This window comes from Lissotriton vulgaris, chromosome 1_1 (genome assembly GCF_964263255.1).
Source record: "Lissotriton vulgaris chromosome 1_1, aLisVul1.2, whole genome shotgun sequence".
In the NCBI taxonomy this organism is placed as follows: Eukaryota; Metazoa; Chordata; class Amphibia; order Caudata; family Salamandridae; genus Lissotriton; species Lissotriton vulgaris.
This window is the reverse complement of record NC_141685.1, coordinates 814,104,904-814,126,460: the sequence shown is the minus strand read 5'-3', so window position 1 is coordinate 814,126,460 and position 21,557 is coordinate 814,104,904. Positions and strand designations below refer to the sequence as shown.

The 21,557-nt window shown below is 45.7% G+C and overlaps 1 protein-coding gene across 1 annotated transcript in view; it reads left to right on the top strand.

Moving 5' to 3' along the window:
• UCHL5 (ubiquitin C-terminal hydrolase L5) overlaps positions 1-21,557 on the top strand; it is a 223,054-nt gene that overhangs the window by 40,527 nt on the left and 160,970 nt on the right. The window contains exon 2 of the mRNA XM_086956996.1: positions 427-490. Coding sequence (XP_086813122.1) covers positions 427-490 — 64 coding nt within the window. The remainder of the gene's footprint in view (positions 1-426; positions 491-21,557) is intronic.

Below are 21,557 nucleotides of genomic sequence, written 5' to 3'. Positions count from 1 at the left end.
GCATTCGCAATTTGTGATTACCTAGTTAGTATTCGCAAATTGTGAATGCTTTCCCATTCATTCCTATGGGCCATCAGGAATTGAATCGGAATGCATGCCCTAATAGCGATTCGCAATTTGCGATTCGCTATTAGGGAACGTTTAGGAATCGCAATTTCTAAATAGCGATTCCTTAATCGCTATTAAGGAATCCAAAATTCCTTCTCTTGATGCATGTGCCCCTCAGTCACTAGGCAGTGCTAGCTAGGCCTTGCTTATAGGTTTGGAGGATCTTCTAAGAGCGGCTTTCTGAAGGGGGCATGTTCTACTTGAGTGAGCAGAATTTGATGTATTGAAAAGAACACCTGGACAGTACCCCATCTCGTATTCTTTTTTTAAAAAGTTTTTTTATGTACACATTTGCTTAACTGTCTTTCTTCATTTCAGGCTGTTCTGGAGCACAGGTTGAAGAAATATGGAGTTTGGAGCCGGAAAACTTTGAAAAACTGAAGTATGTTTATTGTTCATTATGTAGCTCGTACTTTAAGTGGATGAAAAGGAATAATGTGATTATTTGCAGTCTGGCTGCGACTTGAAGCTTTTGTTGTGTTTTTATGGGGGCTTTGTCTTGGTAACCTGCACTTAACATGGAAGTTAGTAGGACATTATTAAGCACACTCTATTACCCTTTCCTATTTAAAAAGGAAGATTGGTCATGCATTGTTTTTTTTTTTTGTGGTTTATTATTTTATTTATGTTTGGAAAGTTCATCCCGATCAAACAAAAAACATCAGTGAAGTGTTTTTTTATTACCGCTGTGTCGTTTATGCAATTTTTAGATTTTCATTGCTAGTTTTTAGTTCGAGCACAGACAGCACTTGCTCTTCAAGACAAGTTGTATACACTTTGTGGTCTTACAACCTGTCATTGCTTTTTAGGTTTCGCCTGGCGTCCACTGCGCAGCAGTGTTCTCACAGGCAAAATGTTATCACTTTCAGTATGGGGCTTTAACCCGCCTCTCTGTTCCATTGGCTAGCTCCATAAATGGAGGCTAGCCATTGGAACAGAGATGCGTCAGTCATTGTTCTAGCAGATTTGTGGGCGTTCCGGCGATTTTTTTTTTTTTCGCTCTCCGCCCCTTTAACAACGTCATTGCGGCGGTGGGCGTTTTTTTTTTTTTTTTTTTTTTTTTTGCCAAGGTTTGTTTTTGTTATTCCTCCGAAGATGGCTGCCGGGCAGTAGCTTACTTGCGAAGCTCCACAGCCTGCTGCGGCCCTTGTTCGCTGCGCCTTTCTGCGAGGTATCCGTCACACCCACCCCCTGTGCCTGTTATTTTGGGTTTGTAATCTCGAACACTGCCGCCCCACGAGGACCATGAATCCACAAGCCTCCCTCTCCAGAGAAGCCTGCAACCAGGGGTTCAGGCGTCTTGCGCACATAAATCATCGAGTGCAAAAAAAGGTGATCTGCTTGGAGAAAGTAAACAGTAGCCACGCACCTCCATTGTTTGCCACTGCAAGATGGCTTTATGTGTTTCGTCTGTTTGCAGTCACCCACAACATGTGAGCTCTTGTCACAGCTCCCTCTCCCCCACACTGTATTGTAACAGAGCAGCAGCCGTTTCAGTGCCTTGAGAAAGGGTATTTTTAAAACGACTTTAAATGTGGCTGCGATAAATTTGCAGCAGTGGTCTGGTTGTACCCCCTGCTTTAAGTATTGTTTCCACCGCGGCACCATGTTGTGACCTGCCTGCCCATGTTTCCGTTCAGACAGGATCAGTGCGTGTTTTCATGTCATACATGTGTGCTGAGGGTCTGGCAGAAACATTTTACAAGTTGTTGTGATCACAAGTGTCCACGCTCCTTGGAGGGATGTGCACACTACTGTCCTCCAAGGTGTTTACCTGTGTGCTGCTGTTGTGACTTTTGTTAACATGTGTGCAAATATTATAACACTGAAGCTAAACACCGGCATGGGGTTTCGTCCACTTTTGATCGTTTTGAGGCTTCTTTCTGATGTAAAATCCCCCTTCTACGGTGGGTTGTTCTGTAGGGTTCGGGTTCATGGACTTTGCTCCTGTGCTCTCGAAGAAGGTGGGGTATTAAATTAGAGGTTGTAAACCGAGGATATTGTTACTTGAACATACTCTGCAGCTCGAACCTGATTGGGAACCTGCTTGCGAAGGAGCCTTCGTGCTTATGTAACATTTACAGGCTCAAGTCAAGAAGTGAAATGGAGTTTTGCGGCCCCGCTTGTGGCAGTTCTGAAGTAAAACAATTGATTTACACGAGTCTGTGAAGAGAAATGTCTGTCGTTTGGATTTGTATTCTATTAACACTAGAAAGTGATACATTTACCCGAAAATGTTTCCCAATCACTTACCCGAGCTGCATTAAATACTCTCTATACATTTCCAGATCACACTCTTTGTATTTTTCTAGTTCGATTAATTATTTTCCTGTAGGACGTACATTATCCCCAGATGTTACAGCCCTCCTGCGTTGAGCCACGCTACTTCACCCATGCATACATATACAAAGGCACATTTGGGATATCTTTGTGTATTGTAGCAACTGTTGTTGATGATGTAGTTAGTAAGTTAGAGCTCATGTTGAGCAGTGATGAGGGAGTCGTAATCCTATTAATACATTTGCCTGTTGGTAATTGCACTATTATTTTATTTGCTTGCATGATAGGTGTTGGGCTGTTAGCAGCAAGTGGTTATGAAGCTACATACTCAGGACTCGCTGTATTTGCTTGAGGAGTAGTGCATTTTTTAGATAGATCTTCAAGTAGGAGAAAGATGGCTCTTACATACGTGCAAAGCAACGCATGAGACTGTGATTGTACTGTAGCTCTTGTGTGGTGTTGTGACGTCAAATGCCTATGCATGGGCAGAGTGGGCTTGCAGAACAATGTTGTATGGGAGCTGTGAAACTGCGTTATTTGTTGGGTGTTGATAAAGGGCTGGGTGACGGTGGGAAGTAAATACAGTGCCAGAAATTGGTGACATTTTACTCACTAGATTTCTACAACAACATATACAAGAAAATTTGTCATAAGCAATAACAAAAGCTCTAACTTTTACAAAAGCGAAACCGTTGCATTGTAAATGCTTGTTCTTTATTTAGTGTTGTTTAAAAAGCCTTGCTTCCAAGGGGTTATTCATTCCTATTTGTCCTTCCATTTCGTTGGTTGTTCACTCCCTCAGAGCAGTGCCCCATTACTTGTAGTTTTCCACTTGTGTGCATTTAGGCATATTTCTGTGCACATTTTATTTTTGGTTTCTGCACGGAGGCATAGGAAGGCTCCCCCATCTTTCAATTTCGAGCACAATTGAAACCGGGCCTGTTAATCTTGTTACGGCGCACGCTTTCATGCTTCACCATTGTGCGCCTTTTTATTTTATTAGCACATCACCCCACAGTTGGTAACTGGCACTGTAATGACTCCAGTATGTGAAGCTGCTGTCCCGCACACCTGCCTTTTTTTTTTTTTTCTTCCCCTGTAAAAAGGGCTGTTTATCTGGTTTTCTCCTGGCTTATTCTGTGCTCATACCTCTCCAGCTTGGAGGACTGTGCACCTTAATATTCCTTCCACATGTCCCCACAGGAAATCACAGCAGTCTGTAGAACAGAGCCCCTTGTTCGGAATCTGAAGAGGAACTACAATACTGCTCTGAATCTGCACACAACCCAAATCTTCCCTGGCTATCAGGAGTGAAGGGGCTGAGGTAGCCACTGGTTTAAAGCTCCTTCACAAACGTCTCCTAACAAGACCCCTCTGTAAGAGAAACACAACAGATTTTGCGATCTTTTGATCGGCTGTTGTGGGTGGCTTGTTTATTTCTTTTTTAGAGTCTCTCTTAAATATTCCAATCCATCCAACTAGTTTCAACAGACAGAATGTTCAAGAGAAAAAAAAATCAAGACTGTAGCTGAGCCATCTTGAGGAAACGAGCCATTTGGTGTCCCTGTTCGGAGCAATTTTGCATTTTATTATACCCTTTCTAGTATTAAGACCACATGAGGCCAAACCATATAGAATTGCATGTTACATTTTCAGAAACAGACTCTCTAGAAATTCTTAATTGTAGCTACCATGTGTAGAGACGTGGAAGATCATTTCCACAATCAAAATTTCTCCTATACAATTTTCAACGGGACAAATGTTCACAGCTTTCCAGTACTATAAGAGCTGGTTTCTGGTGTGGGACTGCCATCCTTTCTTTTCAAACTGCTGTTTTCAGCCCGAATGCCACTTAGGAATGAGCTCCAAGTTGTTGATTTGGATATAAAGCTATCATAGTTGCTGTTGTGCCAAAGTTTGGTGACGCTTTCCAGACACCTGATGAAAAAACATTTAAAGGATTGGAGAGACGACCCGGACCCCCGCTGGTTGAGCCCAAGCTGCTTTTGACTGTATTGTTTCAGTGTAAATGAGCTGTGCAAGGGGGATTGGATTTACCGCTGTTAGGGGGCAGGACAGCAGCAATGTGATAAGGGCACGAGCTGCCCTTCACATCGGGTGCTGCCTCTTCCTCGCAACAATGAAGTGGCGGCCATGCACAGAGGGCAACAAATACCTGCCAGCTCCTTTTGCTTCTCATTACCGCAGGGCTCATTTGAATAATTTCATGTTTTTCATCATTACCCAGTGCTTGCTAAACGCTTCCATGTGTGCTACTCCCAGCAGTGCTAAGTAAACGCAGCCCTTCCATCCCGTCCCCAGGGCAGAGCAGGGGACATGTTGGAGTGGAGACAGCTCGTCACATTAAACTGGGTGAAGCAATCTGTCACAGAAATAATGTCGCAGCATTTCGAGATTATTTGGGTAGTCTTTGATTTCGTGTCCGCCTTCGTGTAGACTTAACAAACTGTTGTCATGTCTACTTTGCATTTGAAGTGAGTCTCTCTCTCCCTCTCCCCCCCCCACACACTCTTTATACCACTCAGTATCTTCACGTCTCTCTCTCGCGTCCTCTTTAGAGCACTTTCTCTTCCCACTCTCACATTTCATCCACTCGCTCATTGCCTGCCGCTCTATTGCAATCTATCCACTGATCTAATTGTATTGCAACATTTATATAGTGCTTACTACCCCTGTATGAGGCGCTGAAGCACTTGATTTTTCTCGGCCAACTATATTAAAGACTAATGCTTTTTCAAAGTGGAGGTGGCCAGTTCATATTTCTGCCTACAGCTGCACCAGTTTTAGCATTAATTGCTCGGAGACAGTTTATAGCACCAGCATACTTTGATATTGCATTTTTTATAGTGCATAATATTCCCTATTGTGTAGCCTTTCGACAGTCTTCTGCATGATTTTGTTTCTGTATAGTAGACCACCTGCTAAAATTTGCAGGGTTAGGATCAGATGCAGTTATCCTTAGTACCAGTATCAGCATTTAGTGTGTTGAAGCACCAAGAGGAGTACAAAGTTCCCCAGGGATCGTGATACAGTGTGGAGAAGAGAGTAGATCCGAAGGGTCAAGGAACTAGGAAGGTTCCCTTGTCGGAACTAGAGAGCCTCACACACCCAGAGCGTTAGGTGTGAAACACACCCTGACTGAAGGATGTCCAGTATCATCATCGGCTCGCTGCCCCTCGTCAGACCGGCACTGCAATGTCCGACGGAGTACCCGAGGGTACTCTTTTGGCGGGGTTCTTTTGTTCCTTGCCGATGGTGAGTGTGAGTGAGGCTGGAGTAGTGTGTAGTCAGTGCAATGTGAGTGAATGTTAAAAAAGGTAGTCAGTCCACAATAAATTTTATTGGCGTGGCAGATTCCCTAATTAAAAGGGGTGGGAGGGGAGTTAGAGGCTGAGGGGGGTGTACAGACATCTAACTCAACCCCCTGGTGTGGTCAACATGTTTCTCGCCAAAAGGCGATTCGTCAGGACCTAAAGCAAGGTACTACACAACAAATTAAACAATGCAGTGCTCATGCACAAATTAACAAGCAAATACAACCTCTCCGGGTCGGGTGCATAGAGGGCCACAGGGTCCTGCTCTAATTAGGCGACCCTAAGGGAAAGTAACTTGGGCCTCGCAGCATGCTCCAGTGAGGCCAGCACTGTCTGGTCGGTAAACCTCAGTGTGGGTGCTGGCAAGGCGGGACACCTACCCCTCACGCTCGCAGCACGCGACGGGTAGGTGTCCCGCCTTGCCAGCACCCACACTGAGGTTTACCGACCAGACAGTGCTGGCCTCACGGGAGCATGCTGCGAGGCCCAAGTTACTTTCCCTTAGGGTCGCCTAATTAGAGCAGGACCCTGTGGCCCTCTATGCACCCGACCCGGAGAGGTTGTATTTGCTTGTTACTTTGTGCATGAGCACTGCATTGTTTAATTTGTTGTGTAGTACCTTGCTTTAGGTCCTGACGAATCGCCTTTTGGCGAGAAACATGTTGACCACACCAGGGGGTTGAGTTAGATGTCTGTACACCCCCTCAGCCTCTAACTCCCCTCCCACCCCTTTTAATTAGGAAATCAGCCACGCCAATAAAATTTATTGTGGAATGACTACCCTTTTTAACATTCACTCACATTGCACTGACTACACACTACTCCAGCCTCACTCAAACTCACCATCTGCAAGGAACAAAAGAACCCCGCCAAAAGAGTACCCTCGGGTACTCCGTCGGACATTGCAGTGCCGGTCTGACGAGGGGCAGCGAGCCGATGATACTGGACATCCTTCAGTCAGGGTGAGTTTCACACCTTACGCTCTGGGTGTGTGAGGCTCTCTAGTTCCGACAAGGGAACCTTCCTAGTTCCTTGACCCTTCGGATCTACTCTCTTCTCCACACTGTATCACGATCCCTGGGGAACTTTGTACTCCTCTTTGTGCTCCGGATTAGGACATGTACACTGGACCCCATTAAATAACGTCCTCTCTTTGTTCCCCTTGTTGTTTAATAAAAAAAAAAAAAAGCATTTAGTGTGTTATCTTCAGTTGTTATTGCTTGATAATGGACCATAAACGGCTATAGGTGTGGTACTAGAGGTTCTAAATTTTTCTGTCGTACCCTACAAGGGTGTAACGTTGATTTATGTGTTTCACTGGTAGCAAGGGCGACATTTCTGGTCTTTATCTTAGAGATTGGTTGTGGGGTAGAACATTAACCTCAACCAGCACAGGCATTGTTTATTATAAAATAAGTGTTGTTGCAGTGTTATTGCTTTTAAGACAACAATGAGACTTTTTCTATTGAGCATAATTTGCTTAGTAATATAGAGTATATCCCTCATATGCTAGAGTCTGCATCAGGGCCACTGGATACTTTTTAGGGTGACATTATACTCCCTACATTACATTACATTACACTACACACCACTCCATAACACTACACTCTACACCACACCACTCCATAACACTACACTCTACTCCACTTTGGAACACTTTACTCCACAGCAACTTTTAGCCATACTGAATAGCAGCCACACTTGTGTACAACTTGGCTAAAACATATTGGCAAAGCTATAGGTGAGACCTATTGGCTATGCCAAGGCTTGTTTCCATTGTGGCTCGTTCTGCCAGGCGCCTTACCCTTTCACTAAATAAAAATGCCTATTTTCCTTTATGATGAACTCCCATCTACACCTTTAAATAAAGACTGACGGAAATACAATGGCTGGGGAGGGACTGTCGGAGGCAGTGGGAAGCTTTCATAATTGAATTGTGAGAGCAGTGGCTCAGTTGTCCACACCACAGGACCACAAGAGTGTAAGAATGACCCCGTCCAAACCCTGGTTCTTTAATGAACTTAAAGAACAGACAAAAGCGTGTAAAAAAATTAGAACGCAGCTGGCGACAAGCTTACTGTCTGCTGACTAAATTAGCACTTAGGAAATGTCAGAATTGCTGCCATGATGTAGTTAAGAGCGCAAAGGGCCAGTTTTATGTGGAGCACATTGCCCAATCGATGAACAACTCAAAGGAAATCCTTTTGATTGTCCAGAGCTTCTTGAAGCCGGTTGCAGAACGCAAGGCTGCCCCTGCCTCCAATTCCTGGTGCAAGCAACTCTGACTTTTTTATCGTTAAAATACAAGCAATTCAGGATAGCTTGGGGCCAGCTGGCTTGGGCCGGGCAGAACATTCGTCCCAGGCCTTCCGCGAGCCTGATCATACTTATATCACTGACAGCATTTTCACCCATTCCATTGGCTGATACCCTGGCTATTCTTAAAGCACTTAAATCAAGATCCCCGGCACACCCCTGTCCTGCCAGGCAGCTGGCAGGAGTGGCAGCGGTAGTCCACCCCAAACTTAATAACCTTATCAACCTGTCCCTGCAGTCTGCCAAGGAGGCTGAGGAATGGAAACAGGCTAAGCTACTACACCTGTAAAAAAAAAAAAAAACCTCACTGAACCCAGACATCCCGGCTAGCTATCGACCTATCTCACTCCTACCGGCTGTGGCGAAGGTATGTGAGAAGGCAGTCTTTAAACAGCTGTCTGCGTAAATCGAAACGTCGGGTGCTCTTCTTCACCCAGCTCAGTTCGGTTTTAGAGCCTCATACAGCACTGAGACGGCTTTGGCCAAGATAACGGAGGCTATTCAGGATTGCTGTGATTCTGGTGGCAGAGCGGCCCTGGTTTTACTGGACCTCTCTGCCACATTTGATATGGTTCCACGCCATCAGCTATTAGCTCGTCTGTCCAATGTTAGAATTGCACGCCAGGTGTGGGACTGGATCGAATCCTTTTTGGCCAACAGATCACAACAAGTGTGGGTACCACCTTTTTTCGTTGACACAAAGATGTATCACTACAGGCGTCCCTCAGGGCTCAACACTGAGCCCTTTACTTTTTAATGTTTATGTGACTACACTGATGTATTTGGCGGAGGGTCTGGGTGCCAAAATTGCAGCTTACGCTGATGACACCCAGCTGATTTTACCTAGAAAAAAGATGAGCCATCAGTGTTATCAGCCAGAAACTGCCTGAAGCAAGTTTTTAATTGGTTGGAGCAGGCTCAACTCGAATGTAACGAGGAGAAGTCTGAGGTACTCCTCTACGGGACCATCCCCCCCCTGAATTTTCGGGATGACCTGTGGCCCGAGGACTTCCCCATGCCCAAAACCATGGGTAGTCCAGCTAAAAATCTGGGGGTATGGTTCAGCGAGGACCTCAGATTCTGAACTCAGATTAATAAATTGGCAGGAGTATGCTTTGGCACACTAAAACTCCTCAAGAAATTTCTGCCGCTCCTGCCAAAAGTGGCTAAAGAAATGGTGACCCGCGGCTTGATAATGCCAATTCTCTCCATATTGGCCTTCCATGTTACCAGATTAAAAAGCTGCAGACTATTCAGAACGCAACCGATAAAATGCTACTAGGTATTCCACGAGGCTTCACAATCAAGCAGTCTCCGCACGACTTGCATTGGTTACCTGTTGACCAGTTCATTCTGTTTAAGCAGTCCCTCCAGCTTATCGCAATTTCGCGATTTGCAAAAAAACCGCGAAATCAGCCGATCCGTGCAAATGCCGCGATATTTACACAAACGCCTGCGAAATCCGCAGTTTCCGTAAGCCGCCAATCAATGGAAAGGAGGAGGGTCAGCATCCAGCAGCGGTGAGGGGCAACGAGAGGAGAGGTACAACCAGCAGGAGAGCGGAGAGCAGGAAGGAGACCAGGGGGAGAGAGAAGCGGCAGCGGACACGAGGAGAGCGGAGAGCAGGAAGGAGACCAGACACAACGACTCTTCTCCAGCCCCCAGCCCAGGAACACGGAAGCGAGAGCGGCACCCCGGCAAGCAGGAGACAGCCGGCGAACAGCGAAGCAGGTACGTCCTTCACGCTGTACTTAATAAAAAGTATTTTTTCCTTTTGTGGGGGCCTGCCGCACGCGGCGAGCCCCGGGGGGCCAAAAATAATTTTCTTTACTTTCCTGTGGGGGCCAAAAATCATTTTCTTTACTTTCCTGTGGGGGCCCGCCACACACTGGGCACGCGGCGGGCCCTGGGGGGACAAAAATAATTTTCTTTACTTTCCGGTTGGGGCCCGCCGCACACGAGGCAAGCGGCGGGCCCCGGGGGGGGGGCCCAAATTCATGTTTTTAACTGTGTTGTGGGGGCCTGCTGCACATAGGGGCACTCAGCGGGCCCCGGGGGCCCAAATTCATGTTTTTAACTTTGTGGGGGCCCTAATTTATATTTTTAACTTTGTTGTGGGGGCCTGCTACACACTGGGGCACGCAGCGTGCCCCGGGGGGGCCCAAATCCATGTTTTTTTAACTTTGTTGCACTGTACTGATCGATCCGGGCATTATTGTTTTTACATTATAACCAGCAGCACAATACTGGTCTAGATTTGGAGTGCTCAGAAGAACTGAACGTACATGGCCAAGATTAACATGCCTTTTAACCAAAACAAATGGGCTGAATTGTAAAATAAACAAAATGTACATAGCTCCATGTTGGCAAATAACTCAAACAGTAAGATATCTGTGTTTGTTGTCGAAAAAAAAAACCAAAATAAAATGCCGCTAAATTTTCTTTTTTGTGCCGCTAAATTTTCATTTTTGTGCCGCTAAGTTTGCCAATCCATGCCGCTATTTCCTGGGGGGTCTGTTTAAGGCACTAATCATCGCCCATGGTGCCCTCAACAAGTCCGGATCACCATACCTCCGGATGCGTTTTAGTTTCTATGCGCCTTCTAGTCCTCTCCGCTCTGCGGGACAATGCTTTGCCGGCATCCCACGATACCGCCTGACCAGAATGGGGGGGAGCTCCCTCTGTAAGGGGGGCCAGGGCCTGGAACAGCCTGCCCTTTGAGCCCAGGAACAACCACGATATTTGGACGTTCAAGAAGCAACTGAAAACGCTGCTTTTTGATTAAGTTGTTTAGCTTCTTTCTCCACTTCTGCTTACCCCTGCACAGGCTTATCGCGCCAGGACATTTCCAAGTATCTGTGCGTGTTACAAATGACCGATAACATAACATAAATATGTCGCTTGATTCTTTTCTCTGCACCTCATGACAAACTATTTCTTATGATCACTGTACAATTTAAATTTCGTTTTTTGACACTTCACCTGATTTTAAAGACAGCCAAATTATGCCATGTATTTACCTAATCATTTTTGAGTGAAGTTCAACATGCCTACTATCCCACCTGGACAGTAAAAATGTCAGATTGTTGCTTACAAACATGTATTGCTGTAAAAATGAGAGGGCATGAATAATGTTGATTATTAAAGATCTTACTAAAAGGACTAAGATGGACGAGAAGCTTTCTTTATGTCAATAAGAAGTGAGCATTGACCAGAATAGTTTTGTAGTAGGCGATCTCTGTGTATAGTCATAATCATGTGAATAGTCCCTCCCATGTGCGTGGACCCCGGAGCAATCGAAATAGTCTCTTAAGTTGTCCTCTTCTGCGGTCCTGCATAGACACTTAAGAGAAAATCAAAGACAAATAATGCAGCCTGAAGTTAACAAGTCTACACTGGCCAGTACTTCATTCTGAAGTGAAAAGGGTAGCCAGAAATATCAAAATGTAACATTTTGGTAAGTTTCACACCTAGAGAAACTCCCCTTCTCAAAAATCCTTTGTCATGATAGAGAGGAAGGGCTGGACAGACAAGTCACATAGGCTGCCATTATGTGTCTGTAAATGGGTACCATGCCTTTAAGGAACCCTCCAGAGACCCTCAGTATCCCATGATGCACAGCCAAAGGCAAGTTACTTTCAGTTCTTTTTTCCGGCTCCTGCTAGCAGGACCCTGGAACATTGAGCTCTACCTTTTATTGGTATTTCTTCAAATATTTCAGCTTTTTTGTAAGTTTAAGCGTTTCATTCGACGTCTGGGGCCTTTCTCTTCCCTTTGCTGTCTTTTTTGGGCAGTTAAGCCACTGCTTTCTTGTCAAAATGGCAGCTTTATTTGACAAGTGCCCACAATGTGGCAGGAAGAAGGCCAAGTCGTATTCTCACTGGGTGTGCATACTCTATCTTCCATCTTCTCATGTTCCTGACTCCTGTGTCATCTGCAAGTCATTCTCCAGGAGGACCCGGCGTGACAGGGAGAAGATCTGTCTTTAACCCCTTCCAGGCTGATGACGAGCTGGGCTCGTCATGGCGTAGCCTCCTCGCACGCTGATGACGAGCCCAGCTCGTCACGTAAAGTGCGTTTTCACAAATCTCAGCGTGCGAGCGGAATAACGCTAGCGCGCATGAGGTTAAGGCCTGGAGCAGAGGAGACAACAAGTTGCAGTTGGGACCTCTGGGCATGGAGAGAGTTTTTCCTCTACCACAACCCATGCATCGGCTTCTGGGGGGGCACCCCAGTCAGAAAGCGGCTCAGAAACTGCACCGGTCAATGTCGATGGCTACGACGTCGAAACCAAGTATGACAACGATATGCTCCCCGTCGACCCAGGGCTCTGGGTCTAAACGATGTCTAAGATCTATGTCGAGGGGAAAGACATTGAGACGTCGGACGAGGTAGACGTCGAGGACATCACAATCGACATCGATACATAATGTTCATCGATCTGGGTCCCGAAGGCATCGGCGCTCGTCGTCAAGGTGACTTTGCTGCCAACGTTGACGTGCAAGTCGCCGTCGACGAGGAGATCGTCGGCGCCGAGAGGGGATTCGACGTCTAGAAAGTCGATGTTGAGAAGGAAGTCGACGACAAGACGCCGTCGTAGCTAGTCTTCAAGAAGCTCTTCACCCTCTGTGGTCAGCATATCGACGCCTAACAACTCTAGGTCAAGGCATCACGGGACACTGCCTCCAGAGGTCCCTCTTCGAGGCCTGCACGCAAAAGGAGGAGAGTGATTCCTACATCAGATTCTGAGTACTCAAGTACCTATTCACCATCTAGGTCGCCAGACCAGCCCGTGGCTCCTAGGATTCCTCCTCCTCCTCCGCCACCGCCTCCTCATTGTTTGCCGACCCCCTCCGCCTCCACCGCTTCCCCGGCCTCAGACTGGATTCTGCAGGGTTAAAAGTCTGCAGCCCTACAGCCACTTCAATGAAGGCAGCAAGCTCGGCTGCTCTCTTGGGCTGATATGACCACTCCTTGTGGGAGTCTCTCCAACAGTTTGTTGAATTTCTCCCTATGGACAAGCGTGAATACTTTCACAAGGTCCTCAATGAGGGGATGATGGTTTCAAACCAGATCATCAGTGTGGTTGTGGACCCCTCCCTCCTGGCAACCCATGAGTATTATCCTGGGGTGACTCTGCGGCCTCACTCACGGTTGCGGCTTACCTCCCTGAAGCCGGAGGCCCAGCAAAGGATTGCTAACCTGCCCTTTTCGGGTGCCACTCTCTTTGGTGCCCATGCAGACGAGGAAATGGCTCGCACGAAGGCAGAAGTGGAGACCCTCAAGGCTGTTGGCTTGGAGAAGCCTAAAGAACAGCGCAAGACTTTCCGTCCCTACCAACGACGCTCTTCTTCACAGCGTTTCCAACGCGGGCAGGGTCGTCTGGCTGGACAACAGCAGTTTCAGCTGCAGCCCTTTCAGAGGCGTCAAAGGGGCAGAGGCATCCAACAGTCCACATCAGGGACTAAGGGCCCGGCTGGGTCTAAGCCCTGAGGAATTACCTCCCCCTCGTCTGTTACCCACTCCGGTGGGGGGAAGCATTCAGAACTATCTGGCAGAGTGGAGAAAAATAACTCTGGACAAGTGGGTGCTGAATATTGTTTGCAATGGATACAGTCTATGTTTCGTCAGCCCTCCTCCAGCTATTCCACCACTTTGTTCACAATACCGGTTGCGCAAACTTCAAGTGGAGGCCGATACCCGGTTAAGAAAAAGGGTGATAGAACTTTTTCCTCCTCCTCAAAGAGGAAAAGGACTGTACTCCAGGTTCTTTCTTGTGCGCAAAAAAGACCAAAACGATTTCAGGCCATTCTGGATTTGCGACAAGCGAACAAATGGATTTGCAGAGAAAAGTTCTACATGCTGTCACTGCACCAGATTTATCCCCAGTTGCATTAAGTGGACTGGCTATGTGCCATAGATCTGCAAGACGCGTACTTCCATGTATCCATTGCAAGGAAACATTTTGAAATTCCTGCGGTTCCTGGTCGGCACAAATCATTACCAGTACACAGTACTGCCGTTCGGACTGAAGTCCGCGCCAAGAACTTTTTCGAAGTGCAATGGTAGTAGTTGCGGCACACCTGAGGAAGAACAAGGTGTTTGTCTATCCATACCTGGACGACTTTGTTAATCAAAGCATCCATGTTCCAGGAAGCGCAGCTCTATTTCAACAGGACGGCCGTTCTGTTGAACCAGTTGGGTCTCCACGTCAACATGTCAGGCTGTACCGACACCTGTTCAGTGTCTGCAGTACCTGGAAGCCTCCATCGATACGCTCCAGGCAAGCGATTATCCTTCGGAGGAGAGACGCTTATCGATCCTTCGGAAAGCTCAGACTCTGATGTCCATTCCTTCGGCAACGGTGAGGGCGGTGTCTTCTCTACTGGGGTTGATGGCCTGGTGTATCTTTCTCACTCCGCACGCCTACATATGAGGCCGCTGCAGGAATGTCTAAAGGATGAGTGGGACCAGAAACGAGGGAGCTGGGAGGACAGAATTCAACTATCGCAATACTCTGCCCAGTCCCTGAAGTGATGGTGCTCTCCAGTCAATCTCTTAAAAGGGATTCATTTCCACAAAGAGATACCGACTCAGACCATTGTGACGGATGCATCTCTCCACGGCTGGGGAGTGCATTCGGTCCATCTCCAGATAACAAGGCACGTGGTCCCAGATGGAGTTCACGAATCACATCAATTTCCTGGAACTCAGAGCTGTTCATCTAGCGCTGAAGGCCTTCCACCCGTCCTTCGGGACCAGTTCCCTGCTTGAACAGACTTACAACACAACAACAATGTATTACCTCAACGAGCAAGGGGGCTCGAGGTTGCGCACACTGTCGCAGGAAGCACAAGCAATTTGGTACTGGCTGTTGGCCAGGGGACTGACGAGAACGGCGACCCATCTGTTCAGCCCTTCCTCTCTATCATGACAAAGGATTTTTGTAAAGGTGAGTTTCTCTAGGTGTGAAACTTACCAAAAAAATTTATTTTGATGTTTCTGGCTGTAGGAGAGTAGGGTCTGCTTTCTATGTTCACCCCCACTTTTTGCTTTTGCTTTACCGGTTTTCGACTTTAATGTGGCTGTGGGCCTGCTAATCAGACCCACAGCCCAGCTGTTCTCTAAATTCATACCATGTACTTGAGGTACATATCCAATTGGGAATTGAATCACCTTTGTGAGCCCCTGTACAGTGTACCTTAGGTACCCAGGACATAGGTGCATCCAAGGCCTACCAGAGGCTGCAGCATGTATTATGCCACCCCTGGCTGGCCATCCACATAGACACAACTGGCTGATCACTCAGCTGGGGAAAGGTCGTGTAATCACCCTTTGCTTAGATATGGTATTCCTATATCTAACGTTCTATATAGAAATATATGCACCTAGAAGTCACTCCTATGGCAGACCTTAACAATCCTGAAGGCAGAGTGCTTGTTTTTATGTGAGATGGTGCTCTAGCATGAGCTGAGCCTGTCTGCAGCTTTCGCAACCATGTCCTTATAGCTGTTCTATGATATAGCCATACCATATATCAGTGGTTCCCAAACTGTGCGCCGCGGCGCCCCGGTGCGCCGTTATCAGTAGCCAAGGGCGCCGAGCACGTGTGGGAAAGAAGGCGCCTGGCCGTTTGTAGGCAGTAAAATGTGATGCGTGTTTTTGAGGCCCTAGCAGGGCCTGAATGCAGGGTGAAAATTTAACGCGGGTACAATGGTTTGACCCAAAAGCGTACGTACGTGAGAATGTACGTGTTTTTGCAGACGCAGCTAGCCTGCCCTGTTCTGCCGTGCCTCGTGGGACCCTCAGCATAAGTTACAAATAGGTATCTGCGGTCAAGACGGAAAAAAAAAGTTTGTAAATATGTGCTTTATGCTAGCCTTCACATTTCTGACCAAAGAGACCAGGTTTTAATGTCCGGGCACCTGCGCCCTAATACACTGCTAACATGCTGCGCGTGCGGCCTCTCCCCCCTTCATGACCTATGTGTCTCTTCTACGAGAGCCCTTGCCAAGTGCTTTTGACTTTTTAGAATTTAGGCCCCCTATTCAGCGATGTCCGAAGCGCAGAACACCAGAGTAATAGTGCGCTATAAACAAACAAACACATGATCACACACACACTCATGCATGAAAAAACACACAAACGCCGAGCACAGGCTTAATTTCTACCCGGGACTTCTCTTGCCAGGCCCGTTGTGTATCTTCTTCCCTGGGGTCACGCCACATCAATTTACTTCTTCCTTGTGCTACTTTTAGTCTATTTATCCTGGTCTCTGAGACACACCTGCGTCTGTTCATTCCTCTGAGTTTGGTCCATGTGAGCCTGTTGCTTCTAGTTTTATAGGCCACATCTGGGTCAGTTTCTTTTTCTCTGAACTGCATCACCGCTTCTTTCTATTCGCGTGATCTAGTCAGGCCATGTTTTTTTCTGGGTAAACGCTGAAGGGGTCATACTTATTTTTTTAAGGTGCGGGTGACGGTGGCATGAATAAGTTACAGGGGGAGCGTAGGGTCCTTTAGGGGTACAGTAGTTTTGGTTTGGGGTGGCAGCCTCAGGTTTGCTGTCAGATCTGAAGCTCGGGCACCAAGATGTGGGTAAGTGTTTGGCTGCTTATGATGAATTCACTGCAGTTTGGTGGATTCTGAATCTGGCAATGTTAGGGCCTTCTGGTGTAAGCTTGTGGGTCTGGGGGAGGCAATGGTCTACTGGTGCTGCCTGACAAGTCCATGTGTCATGCAGTTCTTCTGCATATTGGGGCGATTTTCAAACAAATTCTGCGGCTTCTGAGTCATATGTCTTGACCCCAGCTACGACAGTCCCCATTTTCTTTCTTTTCCTACTTGGGGCGACCGGAATCAATCAGGTGTCACAAACATGCTTATACAATTATTATTTTCCAGTTGCAAGACACATCCTCCCCGGGAGTTCCACTCCTCTTCTCTGACAGTTTTATGACCATGATGTTCGCTTACAAATGCCCTTTTGTTCATGGAGTAATATCGCATCACCCGAGTTGAGACGACTTCAGATCCTTTCCATTACCTCCGTCTTCTATGACCTTCCGAGCTTTTCCTCTGCCCCTGTTGTTTGTTCCCTCTTCTGTCTTCCTCCACCCCCCCTCTTGCTTTCATTTCTCTTTTTTATTTTTGCATCTATTTTTTGTTTTCAGCTTCACTGCATTCTTCACATATCCAATGCTTCCTGCTTTATTCTACACACCCTTCTCCTTGACTCAGTTTAAGTCTTCCCCTTTTTTACTCCCTCACTTCTTTTATTGCATCCCAATTAATTTAAGGAAGCCAACAGGAAGAACTCCTGAAGTCGTGCCACCCCCCCCCCCACCACACACACACGCACACCGGTAAAAAAATGGTGGGGAGCCACGGCCAACTGCCAATTAGGTCAAGGGAGCCACGGGTTAAAAAAGTTCGGGAACCACTGCATATACTAAAGTGCATTATCATCCTCACGGTTGAATGATAACTTTGGTTTGGCTTTATCAAAACATGTCGTGTAAGGTGTCATACTCTTTGGAATACTACCCCCTCACCAGTTCTGGCGACGAGGGTAGCATTCCACCCTTCTAGAGGGAGAAGACATGTTGTTCCTGTTAATCCTGGTTAAAGGTAACCAGAGCCTCAGCATCACAAAATTGATGCTGCTGCCACAGACACAAGTCTGACCTCCTGCTGCTGGAGTCCTTCCAGCGAGGGAGGCTCGAAAAATAGGTTTCCTGTCTTGGGAGGTGCTAGCACCACCCCAGACAGGCCATAGTGTATTGGGGCAGGGAGGGCTGAATGAAATGAGACGCTGTCTGGGGCACGCAAGGTGCTCCATGCATAGTCCTGTTGAAACCAGTTGCTGGGGCACTCCAGCCCGGCGCGAAACTGGACAAAGGAAAAGGGGTATAACCACCCCCTTACCTGGTCCCACCCATAGGAGGGACCTAGCAGGTAATCCAGCCCCTCAGATTAGTGTATAGGTAGGAGCTGAGTGAAGAGACTTTAGATTAATCCTGAATTGAAACTAAACTCTGGACCTTCGACATTCCATTGCAACTAGAAGACTGAAGAATCTCCCTTGTGGTCAAGGAGTGACCACCCTGTGCAAACAGGCACCATCCAGCGATCTGCGGTTTTCTTTGTCGACGCTCCTGCCGGAGCCCTAGCACATAGTCCGACAAGAGCCAGAATTCCAGACTTCCTTGAGCCCAATCCACAGCCACAGCAAAGCTGAGACCCGTGGAGGTGACGAGAGACGTGGCAACGGCCATCTTGAAAAACCTGCACCTTGCTACTTGCGCAGCTTCCGAGGCACCCTCGAACTTGTGCATTCTTATCTATATGGGGCCAAAACATGGCCCCATAAAGATAAGAAACCTTTTACTTCAGAAGGAAAGCTGGCCAGCCCGTCCAAGTGGGACGGCAGAAAAAGAGAAAAGTATGTCATTTAAAGAGCTTTTCCAATGGCTGGCCACTGTTTAGCATAAACAGTGATGCCAGCAAATGGAAAAGAGGGGCGGGGCTTGAGCCCCCCCTCTCAAGAGTAACTTAATTACTATAAGTCTCGAGGCGAGGAACACATGCGCTCCAACGCCAGCCGAGACCTAAAAGGGGGGGGGTGGTGGACGCCACACTAATAATGAGCTCAAAGTAACTTAAGTATGTTTGAGCAAAAATGATTATCCATACTAATATAATAAAGAGAGAGCCAAAACCTTTGATGCGGGTAATCTCAAGAACCACAGCACCAATCACAACACCCAATATAGCGTTGGAAAGGGCAGTTGCAGCAGAAGGACATAGGCTATGCAGACGCCCACCATATACATGTAAAAGGTAAAAGAACCATGCCAGCAAAGTAGTCCCTTGTGGGCGTTTCTGTGCTGTGCTGTGGGCGTGTGCTGGGGGTGTGACAAACGCTGGGGGCGTGTGGTACGTTCTGCCCTTCATGCACACAATATCTCATATTGTGTGCTAATCCTGTTGTAAACGTATCTAGGACCCTAATTAAATATCCCAGATTTATGCCCTTATGTGGTTATAACAAATCATATCCTTATAAAGGCATAAGAATCATATCCATATTTAGTAATAGCCAATGCAGTCCAAATACGGCAAGGCTACTTCCTTAGACTCCGAGAAAGTACAACAAGTTCTTTAAACAAACCAAACCTCCAGCAACCTGGGAATTCCCCATGCTTTTGTTTTGATTTGTCCTAGAACTCCTGCGAGTCCTGAAAGAACTGCCAGTTCCTAGTGATGGTTCTTATTGACGTCTTATGTCCAACCTTACGTCAAACACGGCACGGCACCAGCATTTGCCTTAAGCAACACACATTGGTTTGGAGCAGAGCGGCTATCTACTTACCCAAAGCCCAGCTGATGCAAGTGCCGAAGGAACCCGTCCCTCCCATTTGACGCACTGAGAAAGACGCTGTCTTTTCACCTGCCGAGAGAATCCAGCTCCAGTGTTTCCAGTCACCCTTGCTGGTTACTGGGAGATCGAGTCCTGAGAACGAGATACAAGACCTCCTTCATTCTAAAACCAAGGTACGGAGCTGATTAGACCCTTAGAGAATTCTTGATTTAGATTCTTGGCAAAACTAACTTAACTTGAACTGCGACTCCCTTACTCCTTCCCACGTACTAGGCTTAGGTTAGGTACACCGGGGTAGGCGTATTTAAAAGCACCAGTTGAGTACGTTAAGTCAACTTTTATCATTGTATGTAATTGTATATATTTTATCCATTTTAAGTATCATATGGCTCAAACCATATCAATGCTTTTACAGTATTATTTTATAATACTCCTTTTACTGTACGCACTTTACTTTATGACAAGCATTGCAATTGTGGCAATTCACTTCTCTTGCATGAGAAAGAGGACTGCTCAATAAATAACACCTTTTATTGAAAACGCCCGTCTCTCTATTTCTCTGCACTCAGGTGAAACTAAGTATGTACGATTGACTGAGTGAAATAGCTATCTATTGTTTTCACACGACTCTGGAGATATACTCCTTATTCTGGAGGGAGCAAAGTTGTCCTGTTTATGCGGTTGTCAGAAGCTAATCCCTTCTTGTCTAATCAGGGAAGTTAACTCCTCCCTGTTCATTCGAGAAAGTTTCTAGTGACCTCTGAGCTAGCTGGCATACCTAATTAAGGGTACAGAGCAGGAATATCGCCGCAAAAATATCGCCTAACATAAATATCGCCGCAAAAATATCTACAGGAAGAAATATCGATGAAAAAAATATCGTCTGACCAAAATATCGACAGACAGGTAAGTAATATCGTTAACATTAATATAGTTGTAATAAATATCGTTTACAAAAACATAGTTTACAATAATATCGTTTTTTAAATAATTATAAGTAATGTAGTGTTTTTAATGATTATTTGTAGTCAAAGTAGTATTTTTAGTAGTATATTATTATTTAATAATGTATTTTCAGTTGAATTTAGTATTAATAGTTCCGTAGCGGGTTGTGGGTTTATAGGGGAGTAGGGTGGGAAGTAATTTAAATATAATGAAATAATACATTAATTAATGTTTTAAATGAATATAAATAGTGTAATAAATAATAGTTAATTAATTTTAATTAGTTAATTGAATAATAATTATGTAATTAATTATGTTAATTTTTTTATTATTTTTAGGTGTGTGTACAGGATTTTTTTAGTGAAAATGTTTTTGGGTAAAGGGGTATTTTTAGGGTTCAGGGTCAGTTTTCAGTTTTTGGGTAAAGGGGTATTTTTAGGGTTCAGGGTCAGTTTTCAGTTTTTGGGTAAAGGGGTATTTTTAGGGTTCAGGGTCAGTTTTCAGTTTTTGGGTAAAGGGGTATTTTTAGGGTTCAGGGTCAGTTTTCAGTTTTTGGGTAAAGGGGTATTTTTAGGGTTCAGCGTCAGTTTTCAGTTTTTGGGTAAAGGGGTATTTTTAGGGTTCAGGGTCAGTTTTCAGTTTTTGGGTAAAGGGGTATTTTTAGGGTTCAGGGTCAGTTTTCAGTTTTTGGGTAAAGGGGTATTTTTAGGGTTCAGGGTCAGTTTTCAGTTTTTGGGTAAGGGGGTATTTTTAGGGTTCAGGGTCAGTTTTTGGGTAAAGGGGTATTTTTAGGGTTCAGGGTCAGTTTTTAGTTTTTGGGTAAAGGGGTATTTTTAGGGTTCAGGGTCAGTTTTTAGTTTTTGGGTAAAGGGGTATTTTTAGGGTTCAGGGTCAGTTTTTAGTTTTTGGGTAAAGGGGTATTTTTTGGGTTCAGGGTCAGTTTTCAGTTTTTGGGTAAAGGGGTTTTTAAATATAATGAAATAATAGATTAATTAATGTTTTAAATAAATATAAATAGTGTAATAAATAATAGTTAATTAATTTTAATTAGTTAATTGAATAATAATTATGTCATTAATTATGTTAATTTTTTAATTATTTTTAGGTGTGTGTACAGGATTTTTTTAGTGAAAATGTTTTTGGGTAAAGGGGTATTTTTAGGGTTCAGGGTCAGTTTTGGGTTTTTGGGTA